Source organism: Ammodytes marinus (assembly GCF_949987685.1).
Source record: "Ammodytes marinus genome assembly, chromosome: 13".
NCBI classification, from domain to species: Eukaryota; Metazoa; Chordata; class Actinopteri; order Uranoscopiformes; family Ammodytidae; genus Ammodytes; species Ammodytes marinus.
In genome coordinates, this window is record NC_137217.1 from 12,337,426 (window position 1) to 12,363,663 (window position 26,238).

The following is a 26,238-nucleotide window of genomic DNA, read 5'->3' on the forward strand; positions in this document are numbered from 1 at the left end:
CTGGTCACAAAGCTTTGTTTCACTGGAGCCGTATTAAGGACAGAAGATACCTGAATTAACACTACATGCTAACCTTTTTAAAATAGCTGCATTCAGGAGCCAGCAGGTGATAGTGTGTGTGCATGTTTGAGGAGATGATAACGTGGAGGTAACAGACCAATAGGGAGAGACTTCATGTTGTGATGACATCACACCCACATGTCCCTCTAAACAGAGAAGACGTGCTGTCTCATTGATACATGGTGCAATAGCAATAAAGACATATTTGTTTCATATACACTACTCATGTTGAATTTCCATTTTGTACCAGTTGGAAGTTAATTTGACTTCTGTATTTTTATGGATAGTATTGTTTCTTTTTTGGTGTAGAAAACTAAAGACTTTTAACTATATGTATATTCATTCATGGATATACTGCATATGTCAGTGTCATCCAGTACTAGGGCTGCAACTAACGATTATTTTGATAATCGATTAATCTGTAGATTATTTTCTCAATTAATCGATTATTAATCGATTATTGTTTTGGCCCGTAAAATGTCAGAAAATGGGGAAAAATGTTGATCAATTTTCCAAAGCACATGTTGACTTCCTCAAATGTATTTTTATGTCCAAAACACGAAGATATTTCGGTTTACTGTCATAATAGGATTAAAGAAACCAGAAAATATTCACATTTGAGAAGCTGAAATCAGAGAATTTGGACATTGTTTATTAAAAAATTACTTGAAACGATTAATCGATTATCAAAATAGTTGTCGATTATTTTAATAATCGATTCGTCAATTAATTGTTGCAGCTCTATCCAGTACTTATAATATGTATTTGTATCATGCATTTGAAGCGAATGACACCAGTAACTGGCTCTGTCAGTGATCGGCATATGGCTGATGCAACCTCACTGCATTACAGAAGCAAAATTTGAAGCAGTTATATTACCACTTTGGCTAGTTCACCTTCAGCTTACTATCGGGACTCTTAACAAGGCAAATTTATATTATTAAAGCCAATCTGCCCTCAGTTAGAATCAATTTGTGAGTCAGCTATTAGCCTGATAGCTCATGGTCCTGGCTTTGTATTGTAGGATTGTGTTGTAATTAATCTTCCAACAATATGAATAATGGTTGTCTTTGTTAGCACTTTTAGGCTGGTTGACATTTAAGTTTGCAATTATTGTCATTGAAGCAAAACACATATTACATTTACTATTTCTCTTTAGCTTTTACCCTGATGACACATCATCACCCTGCCTCCCTTGCACTGTGCATATTTTCATCTCTCCTCAGTTCTTAAACACCTATTGCATTGTGTTAGCCACGTCACCCCTGCCAACGTTGCACTGTTTGCAACTGCTTTAGCATGCTATGCTGCTTCGGCCTGGGGCCTTGGATTCTGAGCCTGTTTCTATAGCAACCACACAGAAGGACACAGTAGAGGAGAGGGGGGGGGGGGGGGGGTTACACGCTAACATACAAATGGAGGGCAGGAGCAAGCTAGTGATGCTGCTCCCCTCTGATTGGCGGTGAGCCTCCTCTAGCCCCGCCCACCCTACCGTGTCACCATTATCATCATCTCTGGTGCAAAACTCGTGACTGCTGCTTCTCGCTCTCTCTCTCTCTCTCTCACTCACACACACTCTGTATCTCTGTGTTTATTGAGTCATTGTTGAGAGATGCGGCGGTCCATGTGTAGAGCTACTGCGTTCACTGAGCAAGTTAATGTTACACAAGAGAGGATTATAAAATGACCTCGGAGAGACTGGGCCAGAGGACAGACAGGAGGGAGCACAGTTAGATACACTGGCAGGATGCTATAAATGGATTGAGACATGATGAGAGGAAACATTCTGGCAACTGATGGACAGCAATGAAAGAAGACTCAAGAACAGAGAGGCGGCACAGATTGACCGACATGGGAGATTCCAACTGACACATTTGCTGAAACGGTGGAGAATTACCGATGGGACAAAAGGACAATTAAGTGACAGTGGGTTTTTTTTTTCCTGCTGACAACTGATGACGCAACTAACGGTACTGTGGGACGACATGCAGAAACCGCAACAGCACCACAACAAACATGGAGCGTAATATGCTGCCAGTTTGCTGCTAATGATTGTGGGGCAGAGAGGACATATGATTAGAATGGGCAGCCCACCAACAATGACCGAGTGTCAGCTGGTAACTGCTAAGCATGCTGGGATAGCCAAACTGGACACTGACTGACTGAGTAACAGACACTATCAGTAAATAGTAAGACGCGACCTGAGTGAAAGCTGGTGGTCTCTAAGCTAAGCATGCTGGGACATTGCAAAAAATACATCGGTCTGTCAGAGCAGTGAGGATGAAGAGACGAGGCCAGAGGTTTGTCAAGTCAGACTACTATGAACTGGACTGGTACTATGAAGAGTGTACTGATGGTAAGAAGAGTTGACTCAAACTACCAACCCATTTAACTGGCTGTGTAGGGATTGTAAGAGGTTGATAGTACATACAGTATATACTAAAGTGCTTTCTGTTGATCAGGTGAACTACACTTCCAGATCTCAACTCATGTGAAACTGAAACAAATTAAGCAATAGTACAAAGTACTACTTGAGGTGTGAATTTTGGAGTTTGTTTACAGTGCTGTGATAATACCATAGGTGTTTGAACGTGGCCCGCTTTTGTAGCACGTCTTCTGCTGACACGGCTGAGGTTAAAGTCCAGAGGTTGTGTCAGGAAATACTGTAAATGCTGGATTGGTCAATATCAAACTGGACAAACATGATAGAAAACGTGGGGTATGCTGTACTTTAGCAAAAGTAATATAAAATGCAGTTAGTGTTCTTCAACTAAGCCCATTGTAGGGGCAGCTTCAACTGATTGCTTTCCATCTGAGACAACACACAGAATGTGACCTTGTGGACCGACTTTCATGACAGATGTTACATTAAGGTCAAACCCAGCAGCAGTAAAGCTGTAGCTACAGCAGGCAGTGGCTGCTGGATACAGTAGGTGTTGTAACAGGTGTTCTGTGTCAATGTGAGTCCCTGTGGCTACTCAAATAGGTTCATGGAGTTGCTTTTATGAGTATACAGTATGTGAGTGTGGGAAGTGGGACTGGACCATGTTGGTGGCTCCTCTTTGTTGGTTGTGAATCAGTGAAAGAGTTTGAGCTGATGTCAGCTGCCCGGTTATCTGATGAAGGGGGAGATAGCAGCTGACCTGGAGAGACACATAGAAGTCACAGGTGGCAAAAACTGTTTGTTATGTAATGATGTAATGAAGACACAGACTGTCTAAGTGACAAGGACATTTACATGTTTGTAAGCAGTATTAATGTGTAAATGCTATATTGGGATCCTGGACTCTCTGAAACAGATACAATTCAAATTTAAATGAAAAAAGCAGTAAGCAATAAGGAACACATCAGTATGATGAACAATAGATGGCTGAAACTCTATAAAATTGCCCATTAATTGTAGCATGTGGTGCAGTGATATGCATTTATGTAATGTGCCCCAGTTTCTCACAAAAGGTTGATGTATATTATTGCATTAGCTAGAGTATATAACCTGTGTGGCTAATGATACTACAGCACGCACACACAGCCAAGACATATGGAGGACTGATGGTGCCTGGTCATGTGCCATGTGTGACCAACAGCAGGTTATAAGTATATTTACCACCCGCCTGTTGGCACTCCCTCTCTCCTTTCACTATACATCTTTCTACCATTGTCTGTGTCTTTTTTGTGGATTTCATGGTAAAATATTTTGGTACAATCAAACCGTAGCTTTGATGTAAAGCTAATACATGAAGAGAGAGGGACATGATCTATGAGCTGTTCTTAGCACTGTATTGTGCATGTGTGTCAGGGATGCTCTGAAAAAATAAATTGTTACATAACAACTTGAGTGCTCAGCACCTCCCCTATGTGAGCTGTGCAGCTTAAACCTCTGTAGTATTATTTAGCCGTGGCAGCCCAGGTTTGATATCCTGTCTTTGAACATTTGACTTTTTGGAAACAGTCCTTTCCTGCCAGACACTGACAAACAGATTGTACTACTGTGCTTGATGCTGAAATGATCAAATACTCAAATGAGCGTGCAAGTTTCTTTGATAAATCCTCCCGTGGAGTATGGAGGCGGAAATAGCAAAGCAGCTGGTTTGGTGTTATTCTGAGGCATGCAAGGGAGGGATGTGGAAGTAGGTTGGCTTATATTTAGCCCAATGGTTTGCATGCTGCTCTGAGCCAGCCTTGTCGATAGCAGCCTGCCAATTATTCTTTGGCGCTTTTAGAAGCCTTCAAAACAAATGGCCGAATGGATTGAGGGCAAACAGGACAAAGGCCTGGCTATGAAAAAGGAGGGCAAACTATCCTTCTGGTGGGGATTTTCCTTGGTGGAAGGGTGGTTATAGGAAACAAAAATGATGCTGGGAGACAAAATATGGATTTGTGTCGGCATTAATGTTATAATGTGGTATGAGAAACCACTGTATGCTAATGTTGTCTAATATACAGCTAATAGCACACATTTGAATTATCTACCCTATAGAAACTGAGGTTTAAAAGTGTAAACTTATGACTGAATTAATTATTTAATTTTGTAAGTTTTGTAAACTTAACCCACTGTATTTTACAAAATGGCTATGATCCAGCCAACACGGACAGATGCTAGTTATCTGGCTGCTACTGCTCTGTTGGTAAGGAGTCAGAAATCTAAAAGGCTTGAAGAACACAAGAACACAAAGTTCATTTATTGTCAACAAAATCATGAACAAAATGTGTACTCAGGTCCATCAGCATAAAAAGTGCATTAAGAGACCATAAGTAATTCTTTATTTAATAAAAAAAAACATCCCAATGGTGTAAATACATTGTACGATTTTACCCAATTTTCCTCAAATGTTTTGAACAAAGAATGTTTACAGAGACCAAACAAACCATTCCCTAGTGGAGGCAGGGTGAGTGTGTATGAAAGGGAAAACTGAAAAAAACAAGTGGAGTGTAGAGAGTGAATGTGACCAGAAAAGCAATTCGAGAGGGGATGATACACTGAGAGGTGTTTGTGCAGGGACTCCTTTGTTTCCTGCAGTCCAAAGGACCATTGAGTGGAGTTACTCAAGCGTACAGGACCGTACTGAGCTGGCATCAGTTTTCTACTCCAATTACTGTAATTACTAAACTTGAGCAGTGACTACTGAGCAGGAAATTTGAGTGGCTTTGTTGTGACCTATACTGATTCATGAAGGATCGGGTCTTAAGGGTCATACTAGATCCGCTCATTATATTCAGATACACTCTTTATTTGTCCAGACGGTTTGCGTCTGTTTGCTATCTAAAATCCATGTTCTTGTACTTGTCCACTTAAGGATTGAATACAACGGGGGAAATCAGCGTTGTCATAGCTCTCACCTTGTCTCTGCAGTTTATATGGAGCACAGGGTGCACAGTGAGTCACTTTATACGACTGTAGTTTAAAATAGGCTTGTTGTAACCACAAGCGCTGCACCTGATCTGGAAATTGTTCCTCTTCAGCCTTCAGTGTTCATGTTTACATACTTGTTATAATTGAATAACAAGTAATGCAATTAGACAGATTAAATGATTCAAATTGTAAGAAAAACATTTTGTCTCATTGAAAAGAAAAGCATAAGTAATTTTGCTTCGGCTTCATATTACATGCTTCGTTATCGGGATACGATAGAGAACATTTTTTAAACAGTCCTTTCTAGAGATCTTTGTCCATTATCGTGACTTCACACTACACTGAATATGGATTATCATTGGATTGTCTGCCGCTAGTTCAACCCAAATGAAGCACCATCCCATGAATGTCACTTGATGATAGTACAGACATGGGCTTTAAATATGTGTAAATAGCATTCACCTGTAAAGGTTTGACTGTGACTGGCCCCACCCTAAAAACAGGTGCAGGTCTATTATTGTTTGCTCTGCCCTATTGTCACCAGAAGATAAACAGGACTGTACCAAGTTACTTTTGCTTGAGGGGGTGGAGGGTTGTAAACGGACTATTCTTTCATTTGATTTTAATGATACCTAACAAGTGTCTCTCCGAGTTCTGTGCCAGCCTGAACCATTTCAAGCCTTTACATGGAAAGAGGGTTTTACACGTTTGGGATCCCAGGGAAAGAAACTAATGCTAGAGATAGTTATTTAAATGCTCTCATTGGTTGTGCTCAATGTATTTTAACCTACTTTTATGACCCAAAAGTTGATGGAAAGCCACTTCTATATGTGAGTGTGTCCAACCCCCCTATTGCCTGTGGTAAAGTGGAGTAGGCCATTCATTAACCAGTCACAGAGGAGAAGGGCGGGGTCAGGTTGTCTGGTTGTCTCAAGGTTGCTACCACAGATGACAAATGATACACACACACTAAATGACACTCACACACCGCCGGACACTATTTGGTATACTTTACAGATCTGCACACACAGACTTTGCCAGTCAAGTTACAATGGAGAGTTTAGAGAGACATGCTGCATACACTTTGAAACAAACACTTGAACTTGCACTTTCACATCTAGACACACTAGGATTGCATATTGATTCATAGTTTACACACACACACCCACACATGAAGTCAGCACAGGTAGGAGCCATGGTGTTGCATCTGAAGGCTTGGTGGTTTAGTGGTTAGCCTTAATGCCAGAGTGGAGGATGGCCCTGCTCATAGCTGCTGGCACTGAGGACGAGCTGGGCTACTCCAGCCAGACAGAGGAGGAGAATGAGGATTATGTATGTCATGGTAGTACGGAGCTGGAGGAAGAAGAAGAAGAGGAGTATGTTTGTTCTCCCAGTCATGGAAGTATGGAAGAAGACGAGGAGGAAGAGATGGACGAAGAGCAACAGATTATGTGTGAAGGTAGTCTTTGGTCTCGTTCACTAGCAGTGTACTGGGCCCTCTGTAGCCTCTTTTTCTTGAGTCTTAATGTGTTTTTGTTCTGGGGCTATGTGAACTCTGGAGGCGGTTATTGGATACATGTGTTTGTGTAACATTTCTCAAGGTGTGTCTGGTCACCTGTGGGCAGAGGATTGATCCAGCAAGTGCAGCCCCTCATGTTAGTGTTGTATCTGCTGCTCTCAGCACAGCTGGGTGCATCTGACTGCTAATTTGACATGTTCAAATAAAGGCTTGGCTTTTTATCCCTAGCTCTCACATCAGTGCCAGCACAACTAATGAACTTTGAATATTTGTTTTAAAATGCAGAAAGATTCTTACTGTGTATTTTCAGCTTTTAGTTCAAGCACCTTGGGATTTGTTTTCAGGATTAAGTATCCATCCTGAAATAAAACTGAACGTAAACTGCTAAAGTCAGGTTTTAGTAGAAAATCTGAGTAAATAGATGGGAAAAACTTAAACAACAAACTTTCACTTTGTGAGTGAGTTTGACATATTTGGCTCAGTGCAAGTGGTACAAATGTCCCCATGGCATAAACAAGTTTTTATAGTGGCAATTATGATCAATGTCAGCCAGGGCAGGGGCAATAAGGAAATGGTACTTGTGAATAACACATACATTATATTTTAACATTTCCACATAGGCTACATACAGGTCAAGGGCTCCTCTCTGTCTGTGTTGTTGGTGTTGGTTGGTTGGCATTGAACCTGTGTGTTGTGTGTTGCCGAGTAGCAACAAGAGGCTGATGGAGGCACAGCTCCAGACCTATGGTCAGACAGAAGACCAGGAGTCGACTAATAGGTTCTTACTGATTTTTACTTGTAACATCAGAGGGTTGAACCCATATATGTTTTGAACATTCCAATTGCTTTCTCCCATCTTCTTGGCACAATAGAGCAGCACAGGGAGAGAAAGCAGGCAGGTGCTTCTGTCTTACGTTACCTGCTTCTAATATTAAGTTTCACTTCCTTTTTACGCAAGCCAGGTTACCTTCACTAGTCTGGGTCTTACCCTTTTCCTTCACCGCTCAAAGTTCCACTTTAATAACGTTAATACTTAATAAAGTCATTCAGTTAGAGACTGCTACATTAGCCTGGATTCCTGTTCCGCTGAAAGAGCAGTACATCTTAATATTTGGCAGAGGTGATCAGTAGCAGTTTACCGAGGATCATAGGTATGTGGTCGTCTAATGTGTTTGAGCAACTCTGCTTCCTTCTTAGCCTACGTGCCATCTTTACACAGCAGCAAGCAGACTTGAAGCAGAAAGTCCCTTATCATTATCAAGGCTCTCTATTGGCATATACACTTTCATTAGTTATTTTCAGTTACACTCCCTTAATGATTCAACTTGGGTGGAGTGTGACCATAAAAAACAATCAACATGTATTTCAATAGAAAACACACACACACACACACACACACACACACACACACTGACACACACACACACACACACACACACACACACACACACACACGCACACACACACACACACACACACACACACACACACACACACACACACACACAGAAGGTATGACTGGTAAACAGGCTCCACCTTGTGCTATCAAGCATACAATCTCATTCCTGGCCAGATAGCAAACAGGTACAAATGATGCATTTGTTGCGTGTGAGCGTTGCCACCATGCCCATTTGTTCCCTAGGTAACAACTCATCCAGGAGAGAAGGTTATGTATGGTTTGTTTTTGTTCCATGGTTGCGTCTGTGTCTGAATCACAGCCTTATCAGACATATTTTAAACATCATCTAAATGTTGCCTTTCATGAAAAACATTCTGCACTATGGCTGGTGTTCTATTTGTTTTAAGCCATGCTAGCAGCCTAACTTTTCATACCATACGTTTTCGAAACCCTAAGTCGTTATTGCTGTTATTGTGATGGAATAAAAGAGGGAAACTCTTCAAACTGTAAACCACCTTTGAAAATCTTTGGTAAGAATGACCAGCATGTGAGGATCGGAGCTGCTCAGTGATGCATGCCCATTCAGCCATGTCTGGATAGAAAAAGACAACTTATTCAATAATGGATGATACTGATGGGGTGATATCCTTAACTAAAGCAAAGCCAGCTGAGGCCTCACTGTATGTCTGTTTCCAGCATTCATACACCGCCTGTGACGTATGTGGATATGAAAATATGATGTTTGCATGGGCCAACTCTGTTTTGCATTCTGGGAGGCCTCTGAGCCTCTATTGTGTGTGTGACTGACTGGCATACTGTGTGATATGAATGGTGTCATATGCAATCATATTACTGCGCTGTGCTTCCTGGAACATTATGAGATGTTGGGTATTACACCTCGAGCATAATAACACCACACAGCTTCTCTCCCCAATTGACAGTGTCTACTTGAATGTGGAAATGTAACCAATACAGTTGCATGTGATGTATTATGTTAAGGAGTCCCTTGTTTGAATGTTGACCTCTGAGGTGAAATATCTAAACTGATTAATATATAGTCGGAGCTCTATTTAAGGATGGAGGGAGTTGATAATGAACCACTGCTCATGTAGCTGGAATAGCGGGCCTGGGGTGTGGCCCCACATTTTGTCCACCATGTCTGCATTCAGTAACTTATCTTTTCTGATCCACTGAATCAATAAGTGGGCAGGTTGATGACTAGTGTGGGCTGCATGTTGATTAATTTTCCTTTATTTATTCTCGAAGATCAATTGAGGGTTACCCTCTTTTACAATGACGTCGAGACAAATTACATATACACAATATACAATTAGAATACACAACAAGCTTACAAAGAGACAACAACAATTAAAACATTCAGATCAATTGAATAAAGCAGAACAATAGCCTAATTAAAACAGTTACAAGTGGAGTGGGGCTGATTCAAAATAATAACTTTAAATTGGTTAACAGTTACGAGTGTATTTATTTTAATTTGATGTTGTAGGCTGTTCCAGGAGTCAGGGGCACTGTGGCTAAAAGCAGTTTTACCAAAAACTGGCGTGGTACACTAGGTTGTTGTGCACTACTTAGGAATATGATGTCATTTATTAACTGAAAACAAGAAAGGGCATACTAGGAGGAACAAGGAAGCACTGTTTATTTTTCAAACTTTAAACCCGACACTGAAGCAAACATATTGCAGCATTGTGTGTTAGAAACACTGATAATCTTCTGCAATCTTAGATCAAATATTCCAAAATCTCTTTATTTTGTTTATTTATTGTATATTTAGAAAATGATTATACAGATATTTCCCCTGTATTGCTTTACCAACATGCATTACTATTGGCTTGCATTTAACAAAGGTCATGCAACATATTCTCACTCACCTTCAGTCAAAAAAACGACATGTTGGTGTGCAGAAAGTGGAGTGTGTTTCAACAGGGGGAGTTCGATCACACACTGTTAGATACTGTAAAGGAGGGCTGAAGTTGCTGTTGTGCAACCGTTTTACCTCAGGTGAATGGTCAGTCATCTTCTGGGAATGTGTGAGACTAAAGAGCCTCTCTCTCTCTCTTTGTGTGTCTGTGCAGTGCTGTGTGCTGACAGAGTTGGCCAGATGACGAAGACCTACAGTGACATTGATGCTGTCACTCGACTACTGGAAGAGGTAAGATCATATGGCACAGTTCAAGTAGGTAAACCAAAATGACCTTAGCATATGCAGAAAGACGGTGAGGCCCTTTGATCAACTTTTTATAAGTGGCGTGATAACCTGAACAAAGGTTGATGTATGAGGGTCAGGATAAAGGGTGGTTTGATAGAGCCACATCATAAAAGAAGTTACCGGCTGCTGATATTCAAATCGAAGTGATCCTCATCAGCGAACAGAATGTGAATAGCTTAACCGGATTTCCATGCATACATAAAAAAACATTGGAAAAAGCATGATGTCATTTGTAAATGAACCATGAAATTAAATAGCAATCCAGGCAATCATCTGCTGGCTAAACATGGTATTAAGATGTCATACCATCAACAAACAGACCCGACAGCTGTTAGCATGCAAATGATCTTTACACTGACCGCCATAACTGTAAAAAGTTATCTTCCTTTGGTTGACATTGCATTTGTCTTGACAATTCAAACATGCTTTTGTAACAATAGGGTGAACTTCCTCCTGTTGTCAACAAGTTCTGACTTGTCAGTCGCTTTTGTATATTGGGATTGATTGCAGTCGGACTAACTGTAAAAGGGAGTGTCTGGCACACACTCATTATACGTGTTTAATTGTAGTTCAGTGATGGGAGTTCTCTGCTGCTCCAATGGGTTTGAGTTGTGTGCAGACGTGGGCAATACGAGGTTGAGGTATCAAGTGTCCCTTTAAGGACACCATGATACCTCATGATTCTTGTTTAGTGTTTGGATATGATGTTGTGTGTTTCAGTCTGCTGTTTATTTCTTCATTCCACCCTTCAGGAGATTTGAGGTCAACTCTAACATTTTAAACTCCCCCTCTGTTGCATGACCTTCACAGACATTTTTCCCAGTCATTTTGAAGGAATAGGGTTAGAATTTTTTTGGAACCACACTTATCCACTTTCTTGGAGAGAGTGGGATAAAAAGTACCACTCTCTTACCAAACAACAGTACCGCTGTCTCATATGTGCCTTTTTATATACAACATAACATCAGTCTTCTCATAGCACTCACAGCAAGAAAGCAACTGAGAGTATTTTCCCCAAGGTGTTGAATTAATTATTATAATGTCTGTTACTGTTTTGCTTCTTAAACCCTTAACAAAACTTTGTCTCTGTGCAGAAAGAGCGTGACCTGGAGTTAGCAGCTCGCATCGGACAGTCACTGCTGAAGAAAAACAAAGCCCTCAGTGAGCGGAACGAACTGCTGGAGGAGCAAGTAGAGCACATACGAGAGGAGGTACACAGCCATGCTGATCAAATGTGACCCTGTTTGGAGAAAGCCTTTTTTTTTACAAATATAAGTAGGAATGTCATTTATTATAGGACCATACTGGTGACTGGATTATCATTATCATATTATATTATATTGGCCTCTGTGGGTTTGAAATCCTCACTTCTTCTAACCATCTTCTCTTTACCGGTCACATCTCTGTTTTCCAAATATAGGTTTCTCAGTTGCGTCATGACTTGTCCATGAAAGATGAGCTGTTGCAGTTCTATACCAGCGCTGCTGAGGAAAGTGAGGGGGAGTCTACCACCTCCACACCGTGAGTCTCCTTTCATTAAGCCCTCTACTCTTCTCTTCTTCTTGATCAAATGCACACATAATATATACTGCAACCTTTGTGTGTGTGTGTGTGTGTGTGTGTGTGTGTGTGTGTGTGTGTGTGTGGTTAACAGTTTGCGTCCAAGTGATACCAGTGTTTCAGTCCCAAGCTTTTTCCCCTTGGACTCCTTGCAGAAGAAGCTCAAAGATCTGGAAGACGAAAACAAATCATTGCGATCTGAGGTAAACAGTCCTGCTAACGTAGAAATTGTCAATTGTGTTCTGCTTTGTTCAAATGCATTGTATATATTGCATGCCTTACCTATCAAAGTACAAATGTATATAAAAAATGTTTTGGTAAAACCGTGTGTTCGTGAGCAATTTCAAAGTTGAAATTAAGAGCGGAGCAGCAGTACTGTTTGTTTTCATGTGAAAGTGTTACAGTCTGAGAATAACCCTCCTTTTATCTTTATGAAGTTATTGTGTGGGAATGGGATGATAAATAATGTCTGCAGTGTGAAGTATTGATAAGTATTGTCTGTGCTTGTTTCAGGCCAGTCATTTGGAGACAGAAACTATCTGCTATGAGGAGAAAGAGCAGCAACTTGTCAATGACTGTGTCAAAGAGCTACGTGAGTATTTGACTGACTGGAGTCATATTTCATTCTGTGTTATATCTGTCAACTCCTCTCTCACTTTTTAATGGCAGCGAGTCTGTATGGAGACTGTATGGTGTTTGGCAGATTCTCTTTTGCTGAACACCTGTTGATACCCTGTAGGTAATGCCAACCTGCATGTCTCCTCTCTGGCCGAAGATCTGGCCAGGAAGAGTGAAGACTGCTGCAGACAGCAGGAGGAGATCACTCACCTCCTCTCCCAGATAGTAGACCTCCAGAAGAAGGCCAAGATGGTATGAAAACCCACCTGACATCTCTCATACTGACCAAGGCAGTACATTAGTTAGATTTGTCTTGTTAATGCTTGTGTGCAGTGCAGTGCAATGCAGCAGACAGTGTTTCTCATATCTGTGCTTTGTCTACATTTCTATTTCTTCCATCTTTTTGCTGTAGTATGCTGTGGAGAACGAGGAGCTGACTCAGCACCTGGGTGCAGCCAAAGACGCCCAGAGACAACTGACTGCTGAGGTTAGGCAATCCACAACCAGCTGACCGTGATCATCACTGCTTGTTCTGCAGTGCTAGCTTCCTCTAACAAATATTAATGACACATAGCTAGAGGAGTCGGCCTTGGACCAAATCCTGTTTCAAAGTATGATTTGTATACTGCTTTGGAGGGCATTTTTTTAAAGATTTGAGGCACACTACATGTGACCAAACACTATACACTACATAAAAAACACTTTTGTAGAACAGTTCAGCACATGTGTGTGGCTCAAGACAGCTGGTCAATCAAGATATAATTTCTATTTTATCCTCAATTTCTTCCCATCTTGTCTCTCTCTCGTCTCGATCATTCTTTCCTCCAGTTGCGAGAGCTACAAGACAAGTATGCACAGTGCATGGAGATGCTGCATGAGGCTCAGGAGGAGCTCAAGAACCTGAGGAATAAGAATCTACCAGTCAGCACGTCCAGGCGTTTCCACTCTCTGGGTCTGTTCCCAGTGGTGAGCTCTCATTATATATTATCATGTCCGGAACCATCACTCCAATATATATGTGTTCCAAGTAGCTACAAAATCATTTGCCTTTTATTGTTTTTCTTGTTCTGCAGGACTCCCTGGCAGCAGAAATAGAGGGCACCATGAGGAAGGAACTTCAGATGGCTGATCCAGACGTAGAAGAGCAAAGGTACATCGTATATTAAGAGCCTGGCTGACCTCTTAGATGAGGGTTTGTTATTGATTTGGTCTAGTTTCATAGTGAAATGTTCTTTCTCCTGTTTCTCCAGACTGCAGCCAAAGCGAGTGTTCCAGACAGTGAAAAACCTCAACCTGATGCGCCAGCAGCGTTCGTCAGCCGCTCCCTCCCCCCTCAACATCCCCGGCTCTAACCAGACCTCCAGCCTGACCTCCGGCCGCTCCAGCAGGGTGGGCACGCCCTGCTCTAACTCCCTGTATGGGAGTGAGACAGGCAGCGGGATCATCCTGGATAACAGGACTGGCAGTATACTGGAGGCTCCAGACGATGGGTATGGACACATTCACTCTGCTACTCACATTTTAGAGTTTTGTACTTTAGATTGGCTCTGATTTCAGGTAGTTTCTTTTATGCTTAATTTGTTCCTATAACAAAGGGGAAAAACAGTCTATCTGTCAATTTCTTAGATTTAATCTTTGTCTAATGGTTAAACCTTGCTGTTTGTAACTGTGTTTCTAGACCCACATTCTGCTTAAAAGCCCTTGTAAACTCACATCCACAATACAAACAATGACGGTTGCCATGGAATCCATTTGATATGGCCACACTCACACAGTCCTGTCAAACGGACTGTCTAGACAGTAAAACATATGGTATTTTATTTTTTAAACGTAGTTTTATATTTGTAAAAACTTATTGGGATACCCAGCTTTGATATCATATATTGACTTTAACTATTTTAGACCACGTTTCATGAGGCTTTAAAAAACCTTCACTGAAAGCCAACAGTGTCAATGATGTGTCCCTCCCCAGGTCAGAAGACTCTAACAAGCGGCCCCCTGGCACCCCAGGGACCCCAGGAGGCAGGGACCTGGAGGCAGCCCTGCGCCGTCTGTCCCTCCGTAGAGACAACTACCTCTCAGAGAAACGCTTCTTCGAGGAGGAGAGGGAGAGGAAGCTGGCGTACCTGGCCAAAGAGGAGGAGAAGGGAGGTGGAGGGAGCAGTGGAGGCCCAGGCACACCCACAGAGAGCCTGCTGTCTCTGTGCTCCCATCCCTCCTTAGGCAGCGCCTGGTCGGGTTACTCCTTCACATCCAGGTCCTACCTGCCGGACAAGCTGCAAATTGTAAAGCCGCTAGAAGGTGATTATTCCACGTCCCCTCATCCTCCACATAACCAAAAGGATAGTCAGAATCAGAGTGTGTCCCCTATTCCGTCACATAACATAAAGGATAGTCAAAATCAGAATGCCTCGAAAAGTGAAAATGAAAACTGTCAGAAAACTCAAGAGAATCCAAACGAGAGCCTGGCACAAAACCCAACTTGTGTCATTCTACAAACCCCACAAAGTTCCACTCCCATGAGTCAGGCCCAATCACCGTTCCAAAGCCCAGCCCTTCTCAACCAGCAGCACAATCAGTATCTGATTGTTCACAAACACAGTCCGTCCACAATCTTTGTGAGCGCCTCGCGGGATCCCCAGACCCTGCAGAGGAGCTCTGGTGTGCTGGAGCAGAGCAGCTCCCAGCCTCACCTCACAGCTCCTCTGGGTTTGGTCACCGGCCTGCTGGAGGTGTTGGAACCACAGGAGGGCAGTTTAAATCTGCAGCACTCCTTTTACTTCAGACATACACAGCCACGCTGCTGGTTTGAAATATAGACTACCAGACAGCCTGCCTAGTGCTGCTGGTTTGAAGTATATAGTTTGCCAAAAAGCCTTATTATTTTACATTTAAAATTTGTGCTGTATATCTTTAGCAAAGCAGACTTGGGTGTTTCTTTTTCTCACATTTGAGAAATGAAACGGGTGTGAAAAATGTAGCATACCATAAAAGCATGCTTCAGTTGAGGAGGGATACATTTGTTTTATTTGAGAGCATTGTGTTTCATCCCGAATACATCAGTGTGAGCAATTCACATATTTACTTAAGAGTGAGTGGGTCATGATGTGGTAATTCAAATGGCACTTCTTCAATACTTTTTCAATACAAAATGCCTTCTTTTTTTAATAGCGGATAATATTTATTTATATCTATATCTGTTTGAGTTTGAACAGTTCAAAATTCTATGTAAGATATATATCCACGCATGTGGCACCACCTAGTGTTTAAACCTGGTTACACCGCATTGTAACACTTTAAGGTGGTACTTGAAGAGATAGAATAGTGCTTAATGTTTGATTTCAAGTCTAATGATGGTTGGTTAAGATATGAGAAATAATGTAGAATCTTTCTCAGATCCTTCTGTAATTTCTTGCTTACCTAAAGAGTATTTGCACGTCACTGAACATTGCCTTTATATAACTCTATCGTAGATAGTATTTCTGGCTGCTGTCAGGTGACTATCGTGTACCCCCCTTTAATGGGGCAAAAGTCTAGAAATTACCTAACAAAGAAACTAATATTATGGATGTTGAAAGTATTCCTACTTTATGAAGATTAACTGTTGAGACACTAATTTGTGTTCTACATTAGTGCCATACTTCTGTACGTACTGTCCAACCCGTTTCACTCTTTCACACTTTGTTTTGTCCTTGCACTTTATTTCCTTTTCTGTTCAATTTGTCCGTTTTCCTTCGTTGATGATTTCTTGAATAAAATTCTTACTAATTTTCCCACCCTTCCTTTCCTCTCATTCTTTTTGTGTTCTACTTATGAGTTCTCACACTGACATCTCACAAAGGACCTTCATGTCTTGTTTGAATACAACCACTCATTGGACTTGAAATGAGATTAAGTTGCAAGAGCAGTATGTGTGTGCTGCATGAGGAAATACTGCAACAATCTAAGAATATGCCTTTGCCCGTCTGTCCTGTCTGAGAACACATGTACAGTATGTGTGACAAGGATTGTGTTACTGTTTAAATTAATGCCTGTGTCCCCTCGTCTGTGTGTGTGTGTGTGTGTGTGTGTGTGTGTGTGTGTGTGTGTGTTTATACAATGTATAACATGAGCCAGTAAACAGCTGAGGTATAGTTCGATCTATTTTAACACACTCATGTTGAAATGACATTTGCTGAGCAGATGTACTGTAATGTTCAAAAGGTCGTCATACAGTATGGTGCTCTTTTCTGGATGCAGCTCAATTTGCAGGGATGAAATGTAAAAGCTTGTAGCAGTTAGTGGAGAAGACATTGTACCATGAACAGTATTTCAGGCTTTAAACGTGACAAATCTTTTGCTCCGACATTTGTTTCAGTGTTTCTCTGACCTGTTTCCCCCCAGGCTCTGCTACTCTCCATGCATGGCAGCAGTTGGCTCAGCCCCACATGGGTGCTCTGCTGGATCATCGGCCTGGCGTGGTCACCAAGGGCTTCCGCAGTTTAACGCACGACCATGAACACCAGGAACACCATGAAGAGGAAGACCGCTGGCAGATGGACCAACCAGAGGAGGACGAGCTGTCATGTGACTCATTTGACATCTTGACGGGAGAAAGCTCCACCCCCATGGATCCACTTCGCTCTACCTCTTGTCCCTCCTCTTCCTCTGTCTGCTGCAACAGAGATGTGGACGTGGATGACAATAGCCGATCAGAAACACTGCAGGGAGAAATGTGGAGGGCGGGAGAAGGGATTCATGTAAAAGGTGGACATGTCGCACACATGCCCGAATTCTTCTCCTCCTCCACCCCTTGTTCTTCTCCCCCTGCGCCTATTTCCTCTTCTTCCGAGATGAACGGGCACGTGGACCTCAAGGAGCTCCAGGCCTCCCAGCCCACCACTGCGGACCGTATGCCTGGTGAGGGAGCACTTAGCTGAGGTCACTGCATCATCCACCCTCCCCTCTAACCCTGGAGTATGGGGATGAAGGAGGGAGGGGGGTGTTGAGGGTTTGGGGGAAAGGCCTTTACAGGACATCTCAAAGCCCCAATGCGACGTCCCTCCCTGCACACATCTGCACACCCACCCACCCATCCCACCCACCGACAGCCCTCCCTCCCTTGTGTTTGCAGCCATCGAACCCCATCCAAACAGAGTACATGTTTTTTTTTGTTAATTCACTTACTTCAGTTTACATCTTCAAAGCCTTTCCTCTCCATTCACACCTTCTCTCACTGTCACACTTCACTGCTTCATTTCAACCAATCACACTTATTTTTGAAACTTCAGTGATGCCTATCCTCTTTTAAAAAATCTTCAATTCTCTGACTGTTGGGTGCCCTTTACAATCCTAATCATCTTAATATCACTAAATGGTGTAATTCATATAAATATCATTGGCACCATTAGTATAATACTATTTACTTAATTTCTTCGAGCAGTCAACAACTCACATTCAGACAGTTGTGCAGACAGAAATATCATGGCTCGGGTCAAGTTACTACGAGGGCAAGTATGTGTATCAGGTGTTGTTGGTGCAGCTGTCCAATTCACATGAACACATGACGCCCATGGGCGTTTAATATTGGAGTGGACTAGTAGCTTTGGTGTAGGGTCACCTTGGTACACAAATGATATGAGATTATATCATTCATTTATGGATTACAGACATGTTGAAATCAAATCACTTATTTCTGCTAACATGTTAAAAGAAAAAACACAAGACGAAGAACAGATAAAGTCTAACAGTTAAATCCTGGAATCCTAAATTAGCACCACAAATGTACATAAGAAATGCCCACATAAAAAACAACTCTATGAAGTACATACGTAGCAGCCTCTGTTAATGTACGCTGAGCTGTACATGGAGCTCTCCTACACATCGAAAATTACAGTCTTTCAAGGGGTTGCAATTAATAGATATCAAATAATATTATTTAGCATCACCTGCTGTTCAACTTACCTGTCGAAACTCTGTACCAAACTGAACAAGAGACTGATAATGAAAATGACCAATCTATGACCCGAGAAATTTCTTAAAAGTAAAGTCTAAAATCCTTGCTAGCAACACTTACAACACAGAAATGGAAAATGGTAAAAATCCTGCTTTCATACATACCAGAACAAATTATTTATCTGATAACAGTGTTAAGCCGTATATTGCCTTCAATTAATAATTGATTATTTTGGGATTTACTGTATTGGTTTTTCAGTCAATCATAAAATAATGCATTAGTAAATACTATTCATATTTCCCACAAATTATGTGTTTGTGTATTTAAAAAAAAAGAATAGTACTGGCCTGTAGAAGGACTGGTTTTGTACACTTCCACAGGGAGCAACAACATTCTCATATAATTCTGTTTGCAACTGCCTGATTGCACACCCCATCATCACTTCAATATCTTGCTTATGTATGCTGGTACTTTTGCTTGGGGTTTATACTTTGATGGTGGCCTATTTTTCCAATGTTGTGTCCAGTGTTTCTGCAGTGTTACTTGGTCCCTCTGTATCAGTGTGCTTATGGCTGCTCTGTTCTATTCTCCTCCTCTCCTCTAGTTAATTTCCCAGGGAAGAGTATGTGCAATACTAGCTCTACATACACCTACACCACCTGCAGGATTCTCCACCCCTCTGACCAGCTGACCTCTGTGTCCCCAAGGTAAATATCTCAAGCACTTTTTAATACTGTTGAAATCTGTGTTTTAAATATCTGTCTGTAAAAATATTACAGTATCTCTTGCTGTGTAGAGTTGAGTGTAGGGTACTATTATGAACACAAGATGGCAGCAAGAACTTCTGCTAAATCTCCTGTAAACAGGAAGCATTCCATTGGAAATTAATGGAGACCTGTGGTAATGTCTGATGGTGTTACTTGGTCATGACTTGGACAATATCCCCGCTGTGTACTGGAACTCAAATACCTTCTTCTTTAGCCAAGAAGCAAATGCCCCTCTTGTTCCCCTGTAATAGATATGGCAGGGCTACTTTGATGCCACAGCCCCCTGGCTGACTCTCTATGTCCCTGCTGTCTGATTGGCCTTGGCAGGTCATGTGATGAGGAAGATGATGTGGAGATGTGTCTTATGGCCGGCGTAGAGCAGACCCATTGAGTGTACTCACGAGGGGGGCACATGGGTGAGGCAATGCATGGGAGTGCATTCCTAAACACTGTGCGTGTGTGTAAACCAAAATAACATCAGTGATGTGCCCTAACTCCCCAGTTAGTCACAGCAGTTTGCTTCTAATGTGTCTGGACAACATATTCCTCACTAACGGTCCAGCTACTGATGCAATGCTGTGACTCCCACAACTGATTTAATCTAATCTTCGTCAGGATTTGAACATTGATGTCCATCCTTGCACTTTGAAACCAGTATGTGGTTGAAATAATCTAACAAAAGGTCCACTCACAAGCTTCCAGAGTTTTTAACAACGCTGGCTCAGGTGTCATGACAAGACCTTCATCTTACCCTTTAGTCAGTTGATAACAAGTAGTTGTTTACAGGGAGGGGACTTTGTAACCGCCATCCTAAATATAAGCTCTTTTTTGGCATTCGATGCTTGGGATTTAGCATCTCCAACAAGCCATTCATCACTTCAGGACCTCTTCTGGTATACCCTACAGACTGGCTGTGTAAACTGTAATGATCAGAGATTTAACATGACCCCTTAGAAGCAGATAACAGCAACGGTTACACCAGACCCATTAACATGATTGGCTGGCAGTAGATCATTCATTTGTTTCTGACACCAAAAATCTGATTTGAATCATGATGAGTTAAGACATCCTCCCTTGTTATAAGAGCACTATGTCTACATGACCAAGGACCAGAGAGAGGGAATGTGATGACACCTCAGTCCCCATTTACTGAATTCAGACTAGTAAGTGGACGTTTGAGGGTAGTTTATTTTCAACCTGTAGCTACTTCTATCAGGGCTGTAATAATTGTATGGTAAATATTATGTAATGTGTCTGTAAGCCTCGATGCTCCTGACTGTGTTATAGTTTTAGTAAAATAAACACCTAAATGTAAATATTGGACCTTTTATCTATACTAGTATGGAAAAAGACATGTCATGGAAGCAAACAAGAATCTCAAAGTGCTTGAATTATTTTATTTTTTTGCCTGCCATTGTCTTGCCTTAATTATCACTAAAAGCCAAGTGTTATGACGTGATAACTCATGTCTACTCATTTTTGTCCCTTCACCCATACTGATTCCCACACCCAATGCCTCCTCTCTTTCCCCATTCTTTTGTCCTCCTTCCATCCCTCTCTCCACCCACTTGCCTTGTCCATCTGCAGCCCAGCTATGTCTTGTCATAGCAGTGCTTGCGTCGGCACCCCTACCCCTGTTCCCTCGCCTGTCCCCTTCTCTTCCCCTCATACCCCCTCCTACACCCCCTGCTGCACCCCCCGCCGCCTCTCCCTCTCCCTGTCTCTGGCCGAGTCCTCCACCAACCTGAGGGACTCCACCAGGACCACCAGCACCTCCCTGGGCCTGGTGCGTCGGCTGCTGGAGCAAGGCATCTCTGCCTCGGTGTACGACCCCCTCAGCTGGGACCGAGGCCTGGACACCAGTGGAGCCTCCACGCCCGTTAGAGGAGCTCCGGGGCCGGGGGAAAGCGAGTTCGGAGTGCTGGCAAAACGTCCGGACACGCTCTTCCTCCAGCCTCCCTCCACCCCGCCCAACTCCCCTCGCTCCAGACGCTCTGCCTGCCCACTCTTTCACTTCAGCCCTTCCACAGAAGACCCGCCGCACTACCACGCCTTCCTGGCCTCCAAGCCGGCTCGCACCATCCTGAGGGAAGTGCTGGTGGAGGCGGAGAGGGAGAGGGAGAGGGAGAGGGAGCGAGAAATGTCGGATGATGACGAGATGCTGGAGCTGCGACTTGTGGACAAACTGAAAAGTTTCCACGCCCTCCCCCCTCACGCTGCTGCTACTGGGAGTAGTACTCTCTTAGCTCCCTTTGCATCTGCCGGACTGGGTAGCAGTGCCCTGGGTGGGGGGCTTCCAGGGCTGAGGAGGAATAGAAGCTATCCTGCCATGGTAGGGGCCAGCATGGCTATGAAAGACCCAGGAGGGCCCCCCAACACAGAGATACTAATACCACATACCATGCAACCCCCGCCTACCCAACACCAAGTGAACACACAGGAAACGGGCAAACTGCAAACCAATCACACACTGGTCCCAAAGGCCATACACATCCCACAGACACTACACGCACTGGAAACAGTCACGCCACAGACCATAATACAGAGACACACCAGGCCAAACCACCAACTGTGGAATTCAACAAGCAATGAGCAACACAGTGATGAAGAAACTGGGACATAAAGGGGATATTTCACATATACACACACAACATGAATACACATGTTCTCACATACAAATGCATTTACTCAACCCAAATACCCTCCATAACTAACTATACAGACATCCCCAGGTCTATGATCACTACAGTCCGCTTACTGACTCAACTGAACAGTAAGTAGTCTTTCCTGAGCAGTCCAGATTTATTTAAACAATCGTGAATCTGATCAATGTAAAGTGAATGGCGAATAAACCAGTAGTGTCTGACACTGTTACACTGTGTTGTACTCATATACAGTCACACCAGACTAATGATGATGGAGTTATGTTGCCTTCCTCAATGTCCATTGTTATGGTATATTGCAATGCAATATACTGTGTCATGTATGTTATTATAACAAAAGGCCCAGTCTGTTGAAAGTCCTGCAGAGCTTTGCCAAAACCCTTTTTTTCCTTCATAAAGAGTAAATGTACGGTACTGGCCCGAATAAAAGTGTGTTTTCAGGTATATTATTATTTAACACTAATCCACCTCAAACATGTTTTTATTTTAGTACATCATGTGATTATATAATCATATTGTTTAATTGTACTGTATTTTTTATTTAAATATGGAAACACATTCAAACTGCAATACATTTTCATCTTGCATTCGGGCCACTACAGTGTTTTTAAGCCTTTAATTGTTTGTGTCTGCATTGTATTGCACTAGGAATCTTTAATATTGGCACTAAAGAACATTTTATACCAGAAACATTTCCCCCCTCTCTGTATGTTATCTGTATTTTAAAAAAATTATCCAGATGGAGGCTTTGATGTGTCATATTGCTGTGACTTACTGTACGTATGTGCCTAAAACAGCTCACAAACTGTATATTATTGGGAAACCTTGAATTTCTTTACTTTAATTACAGAATTATTATTTGAATGCAGTAGAGAGAGTTTATGAAAAAAACAGTTAATTATTGTATTTGCATCTGAACCTGCTAAGCATCCACACAAACGCTACTTTATGTATGTCTATTTTAGGCCCTTTGTTTTGGTCTCCTAATGAGCTCGGGTGAAGCCTCCCTTCCATTTCTAATCGACAGGGACATGTAGCACACAGGTGCTCCTCTGTTGTGTCCATACTCATGTAGTTAGCAATTAACAAGTGATGTATTGAACAACAATCATCACTGAGTGTCTTCATTCAACTAAATGCAGAAGGGAAGGGAAATCTGTAAAGTGTGACCGTTCCATTATTACAGATGTACGTATTTACCCATATTGCAGATGTAAACCTGGAACGCATATAAACATAATCGCCTGTGTTATTTATTTAGTTAAAATCAAAGTGTGCGGGTGAAAAAACTAGCAATATTAGGCATTATACAACTTTTATGTTTCTGAATATAACTGTAAAAGGGAGCCACTTGAAATATCTAAATGTTGGTTTTAAGAGAGAGAGAGAGATGGAGCTTTTATCAGTTTGTTGCTGAAGGGAAATGTTTTGGTGTCACTGTCCCAGTTCCAGTGTCCACCTATCTTGTTAAACGGTGATCAGACATCGTATACACTCCATGCTGATCATATAAATATCAGTTAAAGTCTGGAGTCGGACATTGGCGACTGGGCTTCTGGACACTGGTCTGACTGACACTGAATATAAGGACAAAACGACTGGCTCGGAAGCTGGCAGTGACCTGTAGAAATCCTTAATGATTAAGGGGTTAAATTAGCAATGCTATAGAGTGGGAGATTAATAATCATGAAATATATTTTTGAAATATTTGGATTATTACAAGCACGCATATAACTGAATGTCTGCTGTACATGATTAAGTGAAGGAGTTTTTGCAGATTGTATTTATATATTGAACCGTCACACTGACATTTTGAAGTGTTTTTCATTATTTCTGTTATGGTGTGTTGTGCTTCATAGAGACATTTCCGTTTAAACCATGGGTACAGCTAGCTGTCAACAAGCTTGCAGTACATTTTATGCTGTCAATGGCTTCAAAAAAGTTTGACAGTATCGCAACAGTTTACAGTATTCAAGAATGAAACCAAGTGCTAAGACTGAAGCGACAAGAAGTTGTGTGTGTGTGTCTGTGTGTGTGTCTGTTCTTCTGTGTGGCAACTGAATCATCTGAATGTAAGTTATTACAAACAGAAAACCTGCTGTAGGGCCATATATTTGTGTACAGTGTGTTCTATCATTTGGTGTTAACCTCAGAATGGGGGTTATTATGACATTATATGTATGCAACACATATATTCATGCTAACTTTTTTTTTTAAAGATAAACTAAACGTAGAACAAAAAAACAGGGAATGAAATCGTTTATTTTTAGTAAAAAGGGAAAGAACCGTTTTTTGTTCAGAGACTGAAGTGTTCTATTCTACAGAACAGACTGGACTGTCAATAAAACTAAATACATAAACACTGACTTGTTTGCCTCATTCATAGAAGCATAATCCTAATCAACCTTTATACCCCCCTGGTTCAAGGATTCTGTTCGTAAGACCTTTGCTGTATGGGGTGTTGGATCAGCCTGGAAAATGACTACTAGTAATACGACTGTGTGGAAAGCCGTAATCATCACATTAGTGAGAATAAAATATGCACCACACCATGGAGGCCTTTTACCTCTCCATCATATGTATGTGCCCTCACCTTCACTATGTACAATGATATTTATTTTCTGACGGCTTGTTACATAATTTCATACACAGATTTACTGGATGCTTTTGTTTTACCCTATGCATCCTTTACATTGTTTCCTTTTTATCCCCTTTAACATTCAAAATATTAGTTATTAGTTATGAACTTTCAGTTACAGTTTTTTTTTTATTGCTAAACCACAGTGGGCACATCTGGAACGACAAGTGCAAAACTCTAACTACACTATGCACAGCAGCGGTTCATGTGGACCAAACTCTAGACCGTTTTTCATTGATTAAACACAATTTTCAAAACTTATCGCACTTATCTCATGGCTTAACCACATCCTGCACAACACTGTGGATTTCTAGCACTTTGTTCAAATGCTAACCCACTGCTGTCACAACTGTAGACCACACATTCAAAAGAGAATGGGTATCAGCCTAGTGAATTTCAAACACTGCTGATAGCAATTTCAACTGAAACACTAAGAAGGTGTCTTGTTTTAGACTTGTTAGTGAACATACTGTATACACAGTATAAGGAAAACTCAAAAATAGGAAGACAGGTTGTTGGAGGGAGAAGAGAAGCAGTGAGACTGGATGTGTGGAGGAAGACCTAGAAGACATTGAGCTGTAATTTCTGATGAAAAACAGTAAGGGCAACACTGATAGACCCTCTTGTGAATCATGGTCTCTCATTGAGAGAGGCAGGGTTGAGGGTGCAACGCAATCTGCAAAGATCTAAAGTTGCATCTGTAATATGAATTTTCAACAAAAACGTAAGAGTTGCACCCTTACAGTAAATGACAACATTACAGGAATTGATTTCTGTATTACAATTATAGAATATGTACACGGATAAATACTACATTTGGAAATGTTATCAATAAAATATACAGAATATGTATCTATTGAATTTCTAATTTTAATTTCTTTTTATCTAAAAAAAATGGTTTGTTATAAAATAAACTATTTCATGTGAAAGAATTTCACTCATTCGTCAAAGAAAATATAACGCAATTTGTGTGAAGTAACTCAAATTATTCAAAATGTAAAGATTAAAAGTTTGTAATTTGTGTATTGGGGTTTGATGCCAGTGTTTATAGGCCTACACTCTGAGCATGTTCTGAGTGACAGTATGTGTTATCTCAATGAGGCTGGTTCATAGTGTTTGCTGCACTGAGCCTATTTTGCAGGTGAAGTGAACTGTTCAGCTCCAGTGAATGTTGGTAGTGCAGACTGTAGTTAGAGTTTTGCACATTGAGCTACAGTTGTGCCCACTGTGTTTTAGCGATCGAAAAAAACTGTAATCAAGTGTCTCAGTTCATAAACGTAATGCTGCTCATTATATAGCCCACTCTACCATTACACTTACAGCTCTATTCCACAGGGAGGCAGTGTGTCTCAGAGAACAGAACTGACAGCTGGCGTAAACACAAACTACTGCCAACTCTAAGCCTGGAAAATCAAGCAATCCAGCTCTAAAGAATCACCCAGTGTTGGTCTAGCTATCCCATATATGCTCCTCCTGGCCTCAGAATGAAGCTCGGTTGA

General features: G+C 41.7%; 1 protein-coding gene across 3 annotated transcripts in view; it reads left to right on the top strand.

Annotated features, from left to right (window-relative positions):
• The window catches only part of trak1a (trafficking protein, kinesin binding 1a), a 36,239-nt gene extending 11,810 nt beyond the window's left edge, over positions 1-24,429 (top strand). For 2 of the 3 annotated variants that reach the window (XM_080039744.1, XM_080039743.1), the window contains exons 3-16: positions 10,425-10,501; positions 11,653-11,769; positions 11,979-12,079; positions 12,213-12,321; positions 12,632-12,710; positions 12,858-12,988; positions 13,149-13,223; positions 13,565-13,702; positions 13,810-13,886; positions 13,987-14,226; positions 14,709-15,037; positions 17,120-17,635; positions 19,276-19,378; positions 21,026-24,429. In XM_080039744.1, coding sequence (XP_079895870.1) covers positions 10,451-10,501; positions 11,653-11,769; positions 11,979-12,079; positions 12,213-12,321; positions 12,632-12,710; positions 12,858-12,988; positions 13,149-13,223; positions 13,565-13,702; positions 13,810-13,886; positions 13,987-14,226; positions 14,709-15,037; positions 17,120-17,635; positions 19,276-19,378; positions 21,026-22,061 — 3,102 coding nt within the window. In that variant the 5' untranslated portion in view covers positions 10,425-10,450 and the 3' untranslated portion in view covers positions 22,062-24,429. Of the gene's footprint in view, positions 1-6,784; positions 6,870-10,424; positions 10,502-11,652; positions 11,770-11,978; positions 12,080-12,212; positions 12,322-12,631; positions 12,711-12,857; positions 12,989-13,148; positions 13,224-13,564; positions 13,703-13,809; positions 13,887-13,986; positions 14,227-14,708; positions 15,038-17,119; positions 17,636-19,275; positions 19,379-21,025 lie in introns of those variants that run through there. The other variant, XM_080039745.1, reaches the window with a different exon arrangement.
• The last annotated feature ends 1,809 nt before the right edge of the window (positions 24,430-26,238 follow it).